This window comes from Crinia signifera, chromosome 4, assembly GCF_055691185.1.
Source record: "Crinia signifera chromosome 4, ASM5569118v1, whole genome shotgun sequence".
Lineage (NCBI taxonomy): Eukaryota > Metazoa > Chordata > Amphibia > Anura > Myobatrachidae > Crinia > Crinia signifera.
The window spans coordinates 222111700-222132264 of NC_139220.1; the positions used below are offsets into that span (position 1 = coordinate 222111700).

Here is a 20565-nt window from a genome sequence, read left to right on the forward strand (position 1 = left end):
TGGTATATCATTATATTTAGGGGGATGTGCTGTTCTATTATAGCTGGGGTTAGCGCAATATGTTTATAGCCCTCGATGCATCCTTTGCTTCCATAATATCCTGTGTTTAGCAATTTAGGGTGGGGGGTGGGGGGAGGGGGGAGAGTTAGTTTTTATAAGGGTAGCCACGAGTAGATTTAGATAATGTAGTTAGCGGGTTAGTGGGACGGGCTCCAGGTATGCCTAAGTTGGGGGTAGGTTATACAGGGTGGGGGGTTAAGGGCGGGTTATTTTGGGGTTCTTTTGGGAATTATTTTTGTTAGACTTTGGTAGGTTTATTTGGGATTTAGTATGGAGTCTCTGGCAGACGGTAACTTATTGCTAGCTCATTTTGAACTATGCAGTTGCTGAGTAATTTAATTATTTTTTCTTTTATTCTTTAATTTGTCGCTGCACAAATGTGCTCCTATATATCCTGTTTATTGGTTGCTTGGATGGCGCCTTCGGGCAACCATGCTGTATTTATAAATATATATGTGAAGGAAGACAGAACTCTTCCACGTCTGGTAAATCCGATGTAACTCTAATATTACGTTTATGTACAAATCACTGTTTGCGCTAATTTGTTATGTGCTTACCGTGCCTCTGTCAGGGCTTCAATGTTAATTTGTGGGGCTTTTTTTTCTATGTTTGAAAAACCAATAAAAAATACTCAATTTAAAAAAAATATATATCTGTCATTCTGAGGCACATTTGTCATGCATATAAGGATGTTCCGGCTACTTTTGACAACAATTACATTTATATTAAACCCAAAATATGTTACTTACAAAACTCTGTCTCTGCAAATTACATCTGCCCCCCTGCAGTGCACATGGTTCTGTCCATTTGAGAGAGAATTTGCTTTTACGAGTGAACCAGAATCAGGCCCATGGTCTGCACCAATAGCATCCAATGTGTGTCCAGTGTACATCAGTCATATCCCCTATGTTTTAACTGTTTTCCTTGCAGTAAAAAGCTTATGGCATTAGTGGTAACCCCAAGAGAATTATTGGTACTTGTGTAGTTTCACAAGTGATGTAGTCAGCGTAGTGTCCCTGTCAGTATCAGTGTAGTGTTCCCGTGGCCAGCATAGTTAGCGTAGTCAGCATCAGCGTTGTGTTCCCGAAGCCAGCGTAGTCAGCTTGTGTCTGCGAATGTGTGTACGTTTGCGCCATGCTTCTGGCTCATTTTATGCATCCGCTCGCCACACTTTGGGCTCGGTGGCTCGCTGTGCTCGCCACACTTTATAAAACCAACTCCACGCCAACGGGAAGAGTGGGAGTATAAACAGGTCAGGAGGACGCGTACTTCTTCCCTTCGAGGGGCTCGCTGCGCTCACCACACTTCGGGCTGACGTGGATAATGGGGGATTGAAATGGACGCATTTCAGTATGCAACATGGAGTACTGGTGGCAAATGTGTCCTTTTTTTTGAGCATGAGATTCAATTGCGTGTGCACCCCCCCCCCCCCTTTGTGCACGAGATGCATGCTCTACTGAACCCCTGACCGTCTCCCTGAAGCGGACACGGGCAGGGTTGCCATACCCTGCCGCAAGAATTAATGAGACGCACAAGCGTATGAGATGCTTGTGCATCTCCGGTAGATGGATTGCCTCTCCAACGGCGCCCGCATGATCGCCTCTCTGGCATACGCCAGCGCAGGGGATCTGGCGGTTACCGGCGCTGTGTGAGATCCGCTCACTAGGCTTGCCAGGGACACCAGGGACAGAGCTGCAGCACGCGGGGACAGTACGGTGACTATGCTGCCTGACGGGGACACTATGCTGACTACGAAGAGCTGCTGCTGGGACACTACGCTAACTACGCTAGGCTGCCGTTGGGCTACGCCGACAGCATAGCGTTAGGTGGAGCCGTGAAACTACACAAGTACCATATTATTTATTTTATTTATTAACAGTATCTTATACTCACACTCACAGCAAAATCTGTTGTGCTTTGCAATGAAAAACAGTGATACAACAAACTGGGTATCGCAAGCTTACAATCTATAGCCAGTGTACAGACACAGAGGGATCAGACACCTGACCATACTTGCCTACTTTTGAAAACTAGTTTCATGAAGATTATAGTTGGTAGTAGAATTTTGCACAGTGCTCCATTGAGGGGGCATGTCATGCTCCACCCAAAGTGTGCGTCTAGTTCCATATATGGAGAGATTGTGAAAAATAGATTGTGAACGTGGCACCTAGAAGTGTGGGTGTGTACTGCTACATCCGAGAGGAATATTTTTAAATTAATTATATCCAAATGTAGATGAGCCCCAAAGCAGTTTGTAAGAGTTACTATACTTGCTAAATTGCTGGGAAATGGTGCTGATAATTCAATGTAAATGTATCTCTCATTCCTTTTTTACCCAAAACCGTGTAATGTGGGCTAGGTGAATTGAGGGAGATTGCTAGACTAATGAGGGAGAGAGGGAGATTGCTGCTATTTCAGGGAGTCTCCTGCAGAATGCAGGAGGGTAGGTAACTATGCTCCTGACCACACACTACTCAGCTACTCCTTAATATAAGAATGTGCATAAGGATTGTGGCTATTTCAAATTGAGAGGAGGGGATACTCATAAATGAAAAGCCTAATCAAGGGGTACAGAATAGAAAAAGGTTGGGAACTGTTGCTCTAATACAACAAGTACATCTCTCCATAACGTGCACAGCAAAATTAATAATTGCAAAAATTAATAGTAATAAAAAAACTATTTGTGTGTGTGAGTGTGAGAGAGAGTGTGTGTGTGTGTGTGTGTGAGTGAGAGAGAGTGCGTGTGTGTGAGAGAGAGAGTGCGTGTGTGTGAGTGAGTGTGTGTGTGTGTGTGTGAGTGTGCGTGAGTGAGTGTGTGAGTGAGAGAGAGAGAGAAAGATAGTGTGTGTGTGTGTGTGTGTGTGTGTGTGTGTGTGTATGTTGCTAAAACCCTTCCACACTCATAATAAAACATGTTTACTATGCAACCAAGAGCTATAAGGTCATGATCACAACTGTCATCAGCAGCAGCATCAGCAACAGCCTGTATTTGCATCAATACTCCTGAACTCACAATGATACAGACATAACAGGAGTGTATGTGACTCTGGGTCATTTGGCAAATATGCAAACACTGTACTCAGCCTACATTAGCATGTCCCTTCCTTCTTAAGTGTCAGATTCCTGCAGATATGAATACATACATATGGGTGTGTCTGTTTTATGGGCATGCACAGTGCAAATTCCATAGTTATTCTGCCCAAACTGGAGAAAGTCCTACGCAGAAATATCCCTACAGGGAGATACTGTAAGTTTGGAAAAAACAAGGACATTTTTATTTGTCTGAGAAATTGCATTATTTATAAAGCAGCAATCCCATGCAGAGGCCTTTTTTTTAAAATACCTAATTGTATTATTTTTATTGATTACCCTAGGCACATGCCTCACATGCCTAATGGGGAATTCGGCTCTGATTGTAGCATGCACCTGGTAATTTTTCTTAGCTATCTTTCTAAAAATCACAATGTTATTTCAAAATGTCTGTGTAGGAAAAATATAGATCCATACACACAAAGAGATTTTGCCCAGTGTGTATGGAAAATGATGGGGAAAATCGATTGGTTGAAAATCGCTCAGTGCCTTCACAGTGAGCAATTTTTGCCCATCTAGCCAACCACCCCATTGATCATCTGCTGGTCATACCAGCAAATGAGCAGCAGCCGTCAGCAGGGCTATTTTTGTGCAGGCTCTAGCAGGAACTGTGGCCCTTATTCTAGTTCACTCTTTCTGACAAAATATTTCTAAAGGTGCCCATACACGTTACTATTATAGTATCCAATATTGGATACAATATCGCATCTCATCGCATCTCGGTTTTGCGATGAGATCAGATGAGATGAGATCTAGTACAAAAAGTATGTGCTGCACATACTTTTTGTACTAGATCTCATCTCATCTCATCTTATCGCAAAACTAATGGTGCCCACACACGCACCGATTTCAGTGCTATGCGTTTTTGGCTGTACAATGGTTCTTTACAATTTTTCTGCCAGAATTAAGCATGACCCGATGTGATGGTTATTTTGCTGTCTGCGATGCGATACTGTGCGATTTAAGCACATTTTTTCACTGGCTTTTTCTGACCTTTATTTTGTTCGAGTTCACATGTTTTAAACCTGCAATAAAGTTGTTGATAACAATTTGTATGTAATTATTTCCCCAAAAAAAACCGTCGTATAGCATCGGCTCGTATGCCTGTATAATGCTGAGCCCGATGCTATGCGATAATGTCCAAAAAAGTACCTGCTGCACATACTTTTTTGGACATCTAAAATCGGCCCCCGGGAACGCGCATAGCACAGCATCGCGTCGCACACGCCGCACTAATACACCCCGATAATTGTACGCACGATGCGTTTTGTACTTTAAAAGTACAAAACGCATTCTAAAATCGATGCGTGTGTGGGCTGCATGAGATGCGATATTGTATCCAATATTGGATACTATAATAGTAACGTGTATGGGCACCTTTAGATGGACAAAACCATGTGCACTGCAGGTGAGGCAGGTGTTACTTGTGCAGAGATAATTAGATTTGGGTGGGGTTTTACACCTGCCTCACCTGCAGTGCAAATGGTTTTGTCCATTTAAGAAATATTTTGTCAGAAAGAGTGAACTAGAATAAGGGCCACAGTTCCTGCTGGAGCCTGCACAAAAATAGCCCTGGCCGTCAGCAATGATGCAAGAGCATGCATCAGCATTCACAGTTAATGGCTGGACCATACACACTGTGGGGTAGATTTATTAAACTTCGATCAGGGGAATATGCGCTATCCCCATGCGTTATGGCAGGGGATAGCGCTTCCCCTGACCTATGACACCCGCGATACGGGTGTTTAACAGGCGGCGGTGCAGGGCAGGAGGGATAGCGCAGCGACGTTATTTTAAAAAGAGCGCCTGCGCCTTACCTTATGTATGATCCGGCGATGTGGGGCTTCGTTCTTTATGGAGCCCCGTCCCGGATCGCCATCTTTTTCTGACAATGTGGGTCAGTCAGCGCCGCTTGCTGGTCTCCGGCGTCTTCAAATTCAAACTGCGCATGCGCCGGGTACACAGCATCCCCGGCAAATTTTACCCGGCACACGCGCAGTAGTATTTTGAAGACGCCGGAGACCAGCAAGCGGCGCTGGCCATGGAAAACTGCGCATGCGCCGGTGACATAGCGTGTGTCAGGGAATCCGGCGCATGCGCAGAACAAATAGCCGGGGAGGAGCGCACACATGTTATGGGAGAATGCGTATCCCCGTCAGCAGGGGATAACGCACTCCCATAACGAAGATTAAATGATTGATACATCAGGGCGAACTGCGGGGCCACTTCACCACGAAAAAGTGGTGCAGCGAAAGTAATTACATAAAGAACGTTAGGGACAGGTTATTAAATCTACCGCTGAGTGGCTTTTGAGCTAAAAGCAGCTCAAATTACAAAACTGAGCTGCTTTCAGCTCAAAATCACCCAGTGTGTATGGGCATGCCATTAACTGTGAATGCTGATGCATGCGCTCGCATCATTGGGCCTTTAATATGGCAGCTATTCACAGCCGGTTTTCTACACAGAGCTCTCGAAATTTAGTGGGATGGCAGGGGGAAAGCAGTTTAAGAAGTGCCTGAAAGTGCAAATAGATCTCAGAGGGGTGTTCTAAAGCCTCTCTGATCACTACATCATATGCCTTGCAGTCCATGCACTCTGCAGAATTATAAGTCATTAATAGCAGCCTGAATAAATGATCATCATATTAATAATAATAATAAAAACAAGGACGTATTTAGAATCTTCTTTTTCCACGGCAATTGGGATTGCAGCTCCAAGAGCAAAAAACTAGTGCTTCTTTAAATCTCACCGTTTTATTGATACATGGCCAAGAGCAGGGTGGACTCCACTACTTTACTGTATTGCTGCATAATAGGGAACTTATTTGTTTGCTCAATGATAAGATATGAAAGGACAAACCAGCCATTGGTAAACAGAAAATCTTCATTTAACCTGTATTGGGTAGGTGCAAACCTTTTTCAAACTGTATTTAAAACTTGTGCAATACCGCATTTTAGAGAACTAGCCCTAGTGACATTATATTTAAGTTGGAAACTTTATTATTGTTTTCTGCTTTGTTTGCTTTTTTAGTCACTTCATGAATGGACGGTTCCACTCCACCCTCAACCGCTATCACCAACATAAACAGACCAAGGTTCACATTATTCCACAGGGAATAGGTCTTTGTTGCTTATTCCACCTTTGGCAATTTTATAAAAGGGTTGCTTATTAAGACAAATTTTGTTTCCTTTCAATTCACGTAGTGAAACCCAACATAAAGGGAAAAACCAGCAAAAAAAAAAAATAGTTTTTCACAATTTTTTCCAAGCTGCATCTCAAAAATGTGTTAACAAAATCTACTGACTTATCCTTTTATCACTGTTTTCTTGGACTCTATAAGACATTTTCACTTTATATTGTCATCTTATCAGCATCAGGCCCATAAATCAGGGTATTTTATGCAAAAATACAAAAGAATCATAACTTGTATGGTTCGGTAATATTTCCATTTCTGGTTTAGCTTGATCCTGGAATTGTGTCAGCTACCCTGAATTAGCCAAAGCACGTTACATTTAAAAGTGTCTACAATATTGGCTACAGATGTGTCCACATACATCTATCCTCTGTACACTACGGGTGTGATATGGGATCCCGACAGTCATTATCCCGACGTCGGGATCCCGACTGGCCAGAGTCAGACAGCATGGCGAGTGCAAAAAAGCCCCTTGCGGGCTCGCTGCGCTCGCCACGCTGCGGGCACGGTGGCTCGCTACGCGAGCCATCTATTCTATTCTCCCTCTATGGGGGTCGTGGACCCCCATGAGGGAAAATAGCGGGTGGCCGTCGGGCATCCGGCTGTCGGCGTTTTGACAGTCGGGATCCCGACATCGGGTAAATGATTGTCGGGATCCCGACTGTCGGGAACCCGTCCGGCACCCGTACACTACAAGTCGCACTGTGTGACTAAGTAGCGTTGAGCTTTTTGTGTCTGTGTGTGACTGCTGGTGCATCTGCACAGAGCCGGCCCTAACCAATTTGATGTCTGAGCAAGATTTTGGCAGGCGCCCCCTAACAATGTTGCTATTTCCCCCTCTGCATCAGCACTTCTCTCCCAGCACAACAGACATCAACTGGCAGCACAAATCACAGAAGCAGCCATCACCCCTAATCCATAGCAATCCTCATAATGGTGCCATGCGCCAGCAAGAGAAATGACACCCCCATACTTGAAATTGAAACAGTGCAAACCAAAAGGGGGTTTCTTCTTGTTGGGATAATACCCCCCCCCCCCCAATTCAAATTAATTCACATCACATAAAAGTGTCCCTTATTTATGTTACATTACACAGTAGTATCCATGGTGCAGGATATGCCTCACAGTATTACCCACAGTATTATAGCAGTGCTCCTTCCTTATTATGCCACACATTTGTAATGCTCTTATAAACATAATGCCACACAGTAAGGACCCTTTTACATTATTCCACACATTAGTAATACATGTATACACATAATACCACATACAGTAATGTCCCTTACTCATGTATCATACTGTACATAATTACACCCCTACTTTCCCCATCCCCTTCTAAGCATTCATTCTGCAGATATTGAAACCTGGGCTGGCTGCAGAGACTCCATTACTCAGTGCAGGCTTAGCTTGCTGGACTCCACTAAGGAACATGGGAAGTGGAGCTGCTGTGGGATGCACAGTATCCCTCTACCAAGACCAGTGGCCATTTTTGTTACTGACTTCCACTACCCCCCACTCCCATTACTGCCAACTAAGCTATATGAACTGCCGCCTGCATACCTCCCAATATTTTCTTTTCTAAAGGACTGTCCTGTGAAAATTTGGACAGTTGGGAGGTGTGATCTGATCAGAGCCGAGCTGCGGGCTCAGGTACTGTGTGTTCTCCCCACCACTGCATGGTGTTGCTCTCAGTTCCCTCCTTGTTTGTCCATCCTCCTGCTGCATTTACAAGTGCCACTGAGGAACAGATCGAGGGGAGAAGTATCCCGATAGCAGCAGAATGCAGCAACTAACAAATCGCAGTTCAATGCATGCCCAATCAGCATCCCGAATTGTCATCTGTGGTTCAGCATCGAGAAGGAATCTTCCATTACGTGTGTGAAGCAGATGCATTAAATCTAAACTTAATAAAGGCTCAACATCACCAATCATAGAAATCTGTGCATAAAAGCATGCTGGAAGAACTGCGAACTGTGTTTGTAAATCCTAAACAAATTAGATAAGGTAAATGATAGCATTGATAGTGGCATATAGTGGGGGATATAAAGTGAAAAAAAAAGATAATATAAAGAAAAACGACTCATGGAAACATGATTTACAGATGATCAAATACAGATTTTATTTCTAAAAAATATATATATGCTTGTCGCAGCTGGCATTGGCAACTGTATATGCACTTGCTAATGCGGCATCACTGTTGGGCCCCGTTGCCCCCAATGTTGTACTGGGAACACTACACATTGGGGGTGATTCTGGGTGGTTTGCAAAAGCAAACTCTTTCTTTAATGGACAAAACCATGTGCACTGCAGGTGGAGCTGATGTAACATGTATAGGGCGAGATGTATTAAAATACATCGCTGCCCTTCGCGGCCCCCCCGCCGCGATGCCAGCGCATATGTACTAACAGGAAGGATGTCCGGCTGCTTCAATAGGGGGAGGAGGGGTTTACCTTCTGGGGTCCAGGAGGACCCTTCAGGAAGGTAAGCCAGAAGGGGGGGTCGGCGAGGCGGCGGTTTTGCGTCGGCGGGCGGCGAAAAGAAACCCATAGGCTTCTATAGGGTATTGCCACCCAAAGGTGGCGATACCCTTCAATGCGGTATCATTTTTGATACATTGGAAAATGCGGTAAAACCGGGGTTTTACCGCATTTTCCGTTTGAAACATCTCGCCCATAGAGAAAGTTACATTTGGGTGAGTTGTGTTCAAACTGAAATCTAAATTGCCAAACAACAGATATCCCCTAGGGCAGGGGTGGCCAAACCTGTCCTCAAGATCTATAGTAGGAATGCATGTTTGAAAATGTGGCAGTTAATAATGACTACAGCTGTGCAGCAGCTAGAGGATTTGGAAAACGTGGACCGTTGGTAGATCTTGAAGACTGGTTTGGCCACCCCTGCCCTAGGGGAACACAGGAGCTGATATGGGTGATCTTCCAAGCTGCTGTGAAGAATGGGAGAGTTAGTCCGACTAAAGAAATAGTCACTTGCTAGAGGCTTATTGGAATCAATGAGTTCTTAGAGTGGAGACTTCTTTGAAAAAGAGGAAGATCTTGAAGCCCATAGGAGAGGGTGAATCAGAGGATCCTGTTTGGTATATTATTCGTAGGTCTGGTCCGGGATGGGTGGCTGAAACATTGTGCAATATTTAAAAAAATGTATGAATGAGGATGGTGAGTAAGTGGTATATTTACTAAAGGTCGATATCAAATTAATCATTTAATTTATCAAAATTGATCAATCTCAATTGTTAACTTCCAGGGTTAGAACACACATTTACTAACATTGAAAAATGAATACAACATTTCAACTTTCAGTAAATGTGTGTTTTAGCCCTGACCAAAATCGACCTTTCGAAAATATACCTCATAGGGGAATATTCAATCCTGAATCCGACTGTTTGGACATTCCGATTGTATTCACTGTTCCGACTGTCGAGCAGGGGCGTAGGTAGGGCGCAGAGAGATCAAAGGGTGCTGGAGCCGTGCAGTCCACCCCCCCACCCCCCCCCCCCCTGCTCTGCCCGGCTGAGCTCAGCTGCCCTGTCCACCGTGATTAAGTCTCCTGCTGGACTGCTAGTCAATAGGTGCTTGCGGTTCAGCAGCCAATTAGAAGCCGCATTGATGGCTGCTGGACCGAAACGCCTATTGGCTAGAGGTCCAGCGGGAGACATTGAAAATAGTGGCGGACAGGGCAGCTCAGCCAGGCAGAGCAGGGAGTGGGCGGGGAGTTAAATAGTATGTAATGGGCATTACAGTTTGTTATATAGTATGGCAAGCAGGAGGAGAAGTTTGCAGGTGCACACTAAATATATATGCTAGACCTTTTAATATCTTGCTATATTGCATTTAAGGTTATTAGCATAGTAATGGCCATGCAATGCGATTTGATCCGTGCTAGTACAGCACGGAACGCACGCTGACAAAGCAGCGTGTATGGGCAGCATAAGAACTAATTTAAGATTTGAAGATTTTGAAAATTTAAGCTAATGTACAATACATCAGTACTCACCTACATAGTACTAACTTACATAGTACTCACCTACATAGTACTAACCTACATAGTACATCAATACTTACTGGCAAATTGCAAGTGCCACCACATTTTTGGGGGGGATTGCTGAGGCCAGCATTTGTGCCTCCTGATGCAGATTTCCTAGCCCCGGGGAGCAGTTCCGGCAGCCAATATGAGCAAATGTATTATTTATGTATTAACATTATCTTATATAGCGCAGCATATTCCGTTGCACTTTACAAAGGAGACAGTGATACAACAAACAAGAGTATTTACAGACAGTCAAAGGTATGAGGGCCCTGCTCGCAAGCTTACCATCTATAGGCAAGCTTAAACTCTATAGATTGTTACAAATTTGATTGATTCTGTCAATATTGCAACCAATGGTTACCATGGTGATCCAATGCTGCTTTTATTGCTGGCAGGAAGCGTCTTTTTCCATTTGCACATTGCTACTGCTTCCAAAGGCAGAGCTATTCTGCGTCCATCTCTGAATAAGGCCCAAAGTCTGGAAGGCTCATTCAGCAGTCTGGATTGTGTATGATATAGCTGTTAGCAACCTAATGCTAAACCCCCACATCTGAACATATGGAAAGAACTATGCCTCTTTTTGGAGATGTTTATTTTGAGCTTGTGCAATAGGAATTTCATCCTTTCTTGTAAGTGACTGTACAAGCCTGTGTAGGATTATAATAGTGAAGTGGATTTTGCATGCCAGCAAAAAAAAAAAAAAAGTTTTTTCACGTGGGAATTACTCTACGTCTGGGGAGCAGGAGAGGGTGTCTGTCAGCATTGTAGATAGCAACTAGGGACAACTGTTCTCTCTTTCCCCTTTACTAATTAATGCTCTTATCGGCAGGAAAAGAAAGGACAGCGTCGAGGCAGGATAAAGAAATAAAATGAAAAACGTGTCACTGAGGATCAGAAGTAATGTAATTCAATGTATATATACAGGTAGGGCTTTATGAAGTAGTGGGGTTTGTAGGTGAAATTGTAAAACGGCGCCCATAGGGGCAAATGTACTAAGATGGCAGTTCTATTTCAGATGGGACCTTCTAGTAGAAAATAGATAGAATCTGATTGGTTGGCCATAGCAACATCCCGTCTGAGATATAACTCCCATCTTAGCTTTATTTCTTCTTCTTTATTTTTGTACTTTTTGGAACTACTTCTCTTTTTATCCCCTACAGATTGTTATTTCTTTCGGCCTGTGGACTGTGCAAGCATACCTCTTACTTTCTGAATCCCCCATAATGGGGTGGGTAAGTTGAGTGGCCCTGGAAGAGTGGACAAGTCTCACCAGCCACCACACCTGGACACAAGTCTCCCACAGCTGCGGAATAATTAGTTATTGTTAATCATACTAACAACACAGTAAGCAGGACTGTCACACATCAGTCCCTGCTCCAATTTTGGTGTGGGAAGAAATTGGAAGAACTGGAGTACAGTAGGTGCTCATATGGTGAAAATGAATAATTATAAAACAGATACCGGTAATAAAAATGATGGAATAAGGGAGCATAGTGCATTTCTCACAGTGATAAATGCAAGTTATTTCCACTAACCCCTCCAGACTCTGTGGTGGGTTGGAGACACTGGGTGCCTGGTGGGCGCTGGGGTGCGGTGGCTATTGCTTAGACTGCCTGGACTTATTTGAGGTCCTGTCACGCCTATCCCCCTTCAGAATTACCCTCCCAAAATGTCTGCCACCTTATAAGAGACCATTATTATGGATGCTAGTGCATACCCTCCAACAGTACCAAATTTGCCGGTACAGTACCGTTTTTTTAACGGTCTGTACCGGCAAATTCAACCTGTACCGAATGTACCGGTTTTCTTAAAGAATTGACAGCCGGGCAGAGAGCGCTGTCTGTGCGCGCTGCCCGGCTGGATCTAGTCTCTCTACCGTTAAGTGAAAACATCAGCAGCAGCCTGGTGGTGACCCTGCCCTGCTCCCCTCCGTCGGTAATATTATCAATTCCCCTTGTCTGGACGGCCGCGAGCCAATAGGAGCTTGCGGTCCGACAGCCAATCAGGAGAGGCTGCCGGATTACAAGCTCCTATTGGCTTGTGGACGTCCAGCGGTGGGAGAGTTGAAAATACAGACGGACCGGGCTGCTGCTCCTGCTGCTAGGACCTGCCGCAAGGAGGACAAACGCCCCTTTTGTGAGTGCATTACATACTGTAACTGTTTTTGTTTGTGTACAGAGTACACAAATGCCATGCTTTAGAATAATCACTTTAAAGGGGGGTTGGAATGAAAGACAGCATAATATATTGTCGTGCACCTGTGTCTGTATACAGTATACCCTATATATATATATGCATCAGCCCTGCAATAGTACACTCTATATAAATGCATCAGTCCTGCAATAGTACACTCTATATAAATGCATCAGTCCTGCAATAGTACACTCTATATAAATGCATCAGTCCTGCAACAATATATGTCCCCCGACTTTGTACTGTATACAAGTGTTGTCATGTAGGACAATGGAATTACCTGCAAATTAGATGCTGCTAGCGGTGCTTGTCAGCATTATGGCTGTGTTTGTATGAATTTTTTTGTATTCCACTCAGTGTCTATTCTTTGCATAACATGAGCATGTAGGTAAGCAGCATGTAGTTGTCAAGTATGTAATGGGCATTATGGTGTGTGGCACATTGTTTAATGGGCATTACGGTGTGTGGCCTTATGTGTAATTGGCATTACAGTGTTTACTAAAATGTGTAATGGGCATTACAATGTGTGTTACAGTGTGTAATACCACACCCCTTTTGTGATGCCACGCCTCCTTTCCATCAGGCCATGCCCCCTTTCTGAATTTGTACCAATTTTTGCCCTTCAAATGTTGGAGGGTATGCTAGTGCAGTAGTCATTTTGAAAGGGACATTTTTAATAGGACAGACACGACAGACCCCAGCGGCAGCAAGAGACCAGAAGAATCCTCGGGTAATGCGCAGGTGCCATGTGGGTGGTGGTAGTGGTGGGGCAAGTGGGGCACATGTTATTTTTTATAGCAGGGGACACTATTTACAGTTGCACTCACTAAATAACCAGTATAGGACAAGATCAAATTGTGTTAATATTTTAATACAGATACATTATACTATACCAAATATATCTGCCATGCTCCTGCAATGTATGGCAATACACTGTGTGCACACAGAGGCTGCTAATAGCTTGTATTGTGGAGACACAACTATACATGTGGCTGAGGCGCAAAACAAGGTCTGTAGTAGTAGAATACATTAAAAGTCATTCCAAGCGTTATAAAACATCATTGATATATAAGAAAGTATATTGGGACCAGCATCTCATCAATTTTGTGGCTTGGATATAATAAACAACTTTTTATCTTTGCTTTGTGCTAGCAATTCTATAGAGCAAATAATGGGGCAGATGTATTAAGCCTGGTGAAGAGATAAAGTGGAGATAAAAATGGAAGGTGATAACGCATCAACCAATCAACTCTCAACTTTAATTTTTCAAGCATAGCTGATTGGCTCGTGCATTATCCCCTTACAGTTGTCATGATAGCGATTTAACCCTTTGATTGCCAAGTGAATTTGTCAAATAGGTGTGAAACTTGCCAAGCAAACATTTGACCTGTAATGTTTACAATATGTAGGAAATATAATCTTTTTTAACACATTATTTATATGAATGTATATAACAAATGTGAGGGACGCTGGTATTTTTAGTGGATATTTTGCACTCAAAGGGTTACTAATTATTCCAGCCAAATCCACATTTCCTGATAATAACCCCAATGTTGGAATCGTTTATGGGGTGGATAGAATCCAAATTAGGACACACTTTAGTACTCTGTATGAACCACATTCTAGGGACACTGGGGCAGATGTATTAAGCTTTAACAAGAGATAAATGCAAGGGTGATAAGAGATAAACGTTCAGCCAATCGCCTGCTAACTGCCATGTTACAGGCTGTGTTTGAAAAAAGTCAGTAAGGAGCTGATTGGCTGGACATTTATCTCTCCTTATCACACTTGCATTTATCTCTTGTTAAGGCTTAATACATCTGCCCCAATATACTTTTAAGATGCAGCCATACCTCCCAACCTCGGCAGTTCAGAAGGCGGGACGCTGCTGCTGCGCGGCAAAATTTTCGGGGGGCGCGGCCTATACTTGCGGCTCTTCCGCAAGGCCACGCCCCCATTTTGACACTATGGGGGCATGACCCAGAGGCTCTGTGAGCCTCTAGCCATGCCCCCAGCCCCCTGGCTGCGGGAATAGACGCTGTGCGCATGCGCACAGCGTTTATTCCCCGCTGCTTAGCAGCTGACAGGGGGGACTCCCAACAGCCCCCCCACACCGCGGTACACAGCCGCCCGCGGGTGGGACAGCCGGACAGGCCCTGACAATCGGGACTGTCCCGATAAAATCGGGACTGTTGGGAGGTATGGATGCAGCACATTCAGTGGTAAACAAACAGAAAATGAAATAAGGGCATATCCTTTTAAAACACATTCTCTATACCACTACGGTTATACTTTAGGAGTTTTCTAGCTTGGGAGCACCGTGCAATAATAGAATATCACAGCACTTTGTGACATGCAGTGCACCGAACACGTAAATAATCTGACCTGCTGCCAAGAATAACCTGCTTCTCTGTGCAGCATGGCTGGAGCACTACTGCTTTCAGGAAATGACAGCTGTTGGGGTAATATAACTATTGTGTATTTTCCTTTCACATCATTCCATGGCCAAATCAGTTTCCATCCTGGAAAGATCCAGATCTTTCACTTTTCTGATACATAATTTATGCTGCATTTCTTTGAGCGTTTTTATTTCTTGATTTAAATATGTTGATAAGGGTCTGTAATCAATAGTAGTGAGTGACACAAAATACCTCTACTGCAGTTCAGATGGCGCAAAATATACAGCGTGGGTTACTGATTATCACTCAGACAGAGGAACTATTGGTGCAGCAGGTGCCTTGCACTGGGGCAGGGCTGCCATGAGGAATTTTGAGGCCGGGGACAGATATCCGGGACAGTAGCAGCCATGCTGGGCACCGTGGAGTTGCCCAAGCCCCCTCCACTTACTGCCCGACTCAGCGCAAGATGCCAGCAGCCAATTAAAAAGCAGCACCGGCTGGTGAGTCCATTAGAGCTTGTGTACCGGCAGCCGATCTGATTGGCTAACAGTACACAAGCTCTGATTGGCTCAAAAGCCGGAGCAGCTTTTAAATTGGCTGCCGGCATCCTGCATTGAAGAAGCGTGTGCTTCGGGACCTGCTGAGGACCAAACACAGCTCAGGCAGCACACAGGGGAGGGTTGCTGTGGGCAAAATAAACTGCCTGGGCCCTTACAGAGGCTGGGGCCCGGGACAGCTGTACCCACAGCACCCCACCTGTCGGCGGCCCTGCACTGGGGCCCCTGTGGACTAAGGGGCCCACTGCTGGGTGGCATATTGTGAATTTGGGTTGGAGTGAAGAAGGGGGGCCCAGATTATAATTTTGCACCTGGAACAACCACTGCACTCTGACATCAGTTCAGTCTCTTCTATCTCAGTGGCAAAGGCGCTATGAAAATGTATTAAGCACATATGCATTACAGTTATACGTTGTATCACATATTACATAGGCAGTTTAGGTATTATATATGTTGCATGCTATTTCTATAGTATGTTCTGCTAATTTCATAAACTGCTATGCTCTACCTAATGAAATCTACAGGGAAATCTGTGCTTGTCCTATTCTCTTTATAATAATGTATCAACATAATAAATGCCAGTAATATAGTAATCACAACCAACACTGCAAGGCCACGCAACAATTTTACAGGAAGAAAACGGTGTAGGAAAACAAACATTTAGCATTGTGCCAAAAATGAAACAAAGAGCTATTTGTATGCAGCCTCTTTCACACAATAAACTTCTATGTTACACAATGCCAATCCAATAATATTAAAAACAAATAATATTTAGAGACTATTTCTTATATCATACAAGCAAAACATATATATAAGCTCTAGTAATGCCAACTGGTATGTCTACAAATATAAATATGGGTGTGAAAAAAAAGCGGATATGTAAAACAAAAAGTGAAATACTAACATAAAATTTTATCTGAACCAAAAAGGGAGGACAAAGGTTATCATTATAACTGAGAACATTCAGTCACACACTACCAGGGAGGTCATTTGATCATAGCAGAAGCAAAGCAGAAGATTTTAAACTTGAAAATTGTTTTAATAAAGTTATGTAATAAAAAAAATAACCATATAGAGTATTTTTAAAGAAATTTGTCAGGGTTTATTACCGTATATACTCGTGTATAAGTCAACCCGAATATAAGCCGAGGCACCTAATTTTACAACAAAAAACTGGGAAAACTTATTGACTCAAGTGGGACCCTCACTCGAGTATAAGCCGAGGGGGGCCTTTTCAGCATAAAAAATGTTCTGAAAAAGTAGGCTTATACTCGAGTATATATGGTAATTGGTTTCCCTATTTGCATTTTATAAATTATATTATTTGTAGAAACAGCAATACATATATGAATCTATTTTATATACAAATGTTGGTTTCAATAATAGAACTGACAAAGTAACAAACAAATGTGTTTAAAGGTTGTAATTATTTTATATGCTGACACACATTGAAGAGCTGTGTAATCAGAGCAAGCCCAAACAGCATGTTTTATGTTTTAGCACTATATTTTGTTGCTGAGTTTCACCTTGTTGTTTAGCTTCTTAAACCACAAATTAAGAGTACTTGTTTGTGAGGATCCTTATTATACCCTAACACTAATACCTACACCCTTACCCTGAAGCACTTTGAATCCTATTCATGAAAGTGCACTATATAAATAAAACAATTATTATCCCAAACACTAACACTCTATCATCAATTCACTACCACTCACCTTTCATTTTAAACACTAATCAGTGGTGGCCCGTACCTGTTATGGGGAGGGGGGCTGCCTCTGACCGCGATGCAGGCACCATCTTCCCCCCATCGCCACCGCCGGTCCCTGAAGAGAGAGTTCCCGGCGCCTGTGCTCTGATGACAGGCGCCGGGACTGGCACATGCGCAGTACAATTCTCTGTACTGCGCATGCAGCCAGCTTCTATGGGCTGCTTCGTCAACAGCCCATAGAAGTAATCATGGTCACGGCTCCTGTTCTATACAAATGACAGGCACCGGGACCAGTGTGTGTGCGCAGTACCAATATAGGAACACCTCCCAATGGGACTATCTTGGCAACTGGAAGGTTGGACTTCCAATGGGAAGTCACTGCCAGTCATAGTGAAGCCAGTGCAGCCTCACAGACTGCATCTGGCTTCACAACAGTGGCGGATTTTACCTGGGGGGGGGGGGGGGGGGGGGGAGGGATGCTGCAGCCCTGCAGTCCATAGGTAAAAACCACCACTGACACTAATATCTTTGCAATTAATCCTACTACACTAACATTAACACCCAAACCCTTACTCCAAACCATGACCCTATCCCTAATACTTTAACACTAATACCCTAAACAAAACCCTAATTAACTTTAACCCTTATCGCTAATTACCGCACCCTAAATGGGCAGACTAGATGGGCCAAATGGTTCTTATCTGCAGGCAAATTCTATGTTTCTATGTAACACTCAACAGTGAGTTATTTCATTTATTCACTTACATTAATTGTTTTTTCATTCTTGATGTCTTTCTGCTCTGGACGTGAGGCCCGGTCTGCAGGCAAAGTGAGTCGCAAACGGCAAATGTTACCCTGTAAATCATGGATATAAAAGAAAATACATACATTATCACACCATACTGTACATCATCATGGGTAAAACTGAAGTTGTTTATGACAAATATTGCTAATGAGTGTGTTTGTAAATACTTTGACATCAAGGGTTCACGTGCATGATCAATGAGATTTATACATGAATGTATACCAAAACAATAGAAGCATAAGAACATCAATATCTAAAATCTTTTTTTATCTACCACTACATCCTTCACTTTTGACACCAAGGTGGGCCTGTGTGATATAAATGCCAGAGCCTCCATGATAACTGTCATCATGTCTATATTGTGTGTGTGACTGCAGTTGTATCCGCATACGAAATGCTGGGTTACAGTGTTTGCCACATATGATTTTCTATAATCTGTGCATGCGTGCACGCCAGAAATGCAGCCACAATGGTCAGCAAGGGCAAGTTGTTATGCAGCGTCATCAGGGCTATTCAATTGATTCGCCATATTTTCCTGTTAATTCACTTGTACCTTTCTTCTTATAAAGTAGAAATCGACAGGAACACTTCACATCACAGGGAAGAAAAGCTATGCAGTAAAAAAGACCCATTCAACCAAATTTAGCAATATGGGAAAGAAGCTGCCCACCGTGCAGGACATGGCCACATCCTTATAGGGATGAGCTTACACCTCCCGTACATTCCCGGTCCCCAGTGAGGCACAGTTACTTTGTCATCCTACTTCAAGAGTAGCACAATACAAATGAAAGATTAAAAAAATATATATTTACATTATGGTGGAGGTTTTGGGCAAAGCGTGCAAAAAGAAAAGGAACAAAAATTTGCATTGTAGTGTCAACATTATAACTAAATCGGCAACACTATACCTTGGATTTAGTTATAATTTCAGCATATATATATATATATACACCAAAAGAAGCACAGCATGATCTGCCAAAAGTCATCAGACCACTACCACTGAACCCAATGTAGCTCACCATGGCGCGGTGGCCATCTTTCCAGGGATTCCGGCAGCGCTGCTGCCCTCATCACGGGACTCATTGCCTCCTAATCATGTTGATGTATCACTGGCACCAGTGAATGTTGGTTTGGTCGGTGTCGACTTTCCTCATGTCAACAGTACAACCACGTCAACAGATGAAAATATGCCCCCTTCCCAATATTAAATTGAGCTTTAAACTAAAATACAGAAATGTGGATAAAGTGATTGAGAAAATTGTTAGCAACCGGCGCTTCTCTGCTTCATCCTCATCTCTGTTTCAGGCCATACAGCTATCAACACTATGTGAAAGCAGGCTGCATTCCTGTCCTGTGCTGATCCATGACTGCCTGTCAGAGTTCATGGCACAGCGGTAACAGCATCATCAGCCAATCAGTTGGACCAAGCAGTAGGGAATGGATTCCTGCTCATCAGCACATCCGATAAATATTTAGCATTTGGCATCAATATAGCATAGTACAATATCCTTGGCAAATATAGCTCTGTTTATCTTGGCATGGCTTGTAAACGATCTACTGAACCAATATGTAAGGCAATAAGGGAAACAGGAGCTAGATCATTAAGCAAAATAACGTATCGGTACAGTAGATCAAGCAATTCATGTGCTCCAGGGTCTCAGTGTGCTGTGGTGTATCCTCATTTTACACTTCTCATAGCATCCTTATAGCCCACGATGGCTTACGGAGCCCTCGCAGGCAGAGTAATGCAAGGCTGCAGCATGCGCTTATGCAGTTACTGCACAACTCACAGAGTCTCATTGACACTGGGGCACTTTTAACTGTAAAAGTGCAGTAAAATTTGGTGTAATACAGATGCAGTTCTGTGGACCCGCTGAACGAATGGGGTGACAATTACTCAGCCCCATAAATACATATATTTTTTTATAAAATGTCTTTATTGAAGCTTTAACATGTGGTTATATAAATATAAATACAATGAGTAACAAAATTAGTATTGTATTCATCGTCAGCAAGATATTATGGGGGTGAATCACGTTGACTCGGTAAGCAGCGTACATTCACTGCATACCACGCGGTTAGACACTGCAAACTCACGCCCCTCCCTTCCCAGAGCGAATGGCTGCATTTGCATATGGATAGATGTGTACGCTCACACACACATGTGAGTGTACGGGGAAAAAATTATTTGATGGTCGCTACCATTGAATGATTGTTCCACCCGTTCGCAAATAAAATACTTTTAAGGACAAGCGCCTGGACGAACATGGGGCAGAGTTTTCATGTGGAAGCCCATACAATGCTGGGTGTTCCCCACAGGTTTTGCCTAGATGGGAGAATAAGAACCTGCGCTCTAGTACCTGTCTGTGCGAAGGGGCTGCTCAGCTGAGTTGTCCAGACTCTAAATCAAGTGGTAGATATATTTATAGCTAAACGGTCACCTTCTATTTTTGTGCAATTCTGTCCTTAATGCAAAACCCAGGTAGTGCGACACAGTCTGGGGTCTTTAAATGTATGTA

At 43.4% G+C, this 20565-nt stretch overlaps 1 protein-coding gene across 3 annotated transcripts in view; it reads right to left on the minus strand.

The window, feature by feature from the left end:
• MYZAP (myocardial zonula adherens protein) overlaps positions 1–20565 on the minus strand; it is a 164118-nt gene that overhangs the window by 96702 nt on the left and 46851 nt on the right. For all 3 annotated transcript variants that reach the window (XM_083183827.1, XM_083183826.1, XM_083183828.1), the window contains exon 2: positions 18007–18096. In XM_083183827.1, coding sequence (XP_083039953.1) covers positions 18007–18096 — 90 coding nt within the window. The remainder of the gene's footprint in view (positions 1–18006; positions 18097–20565) is intronic.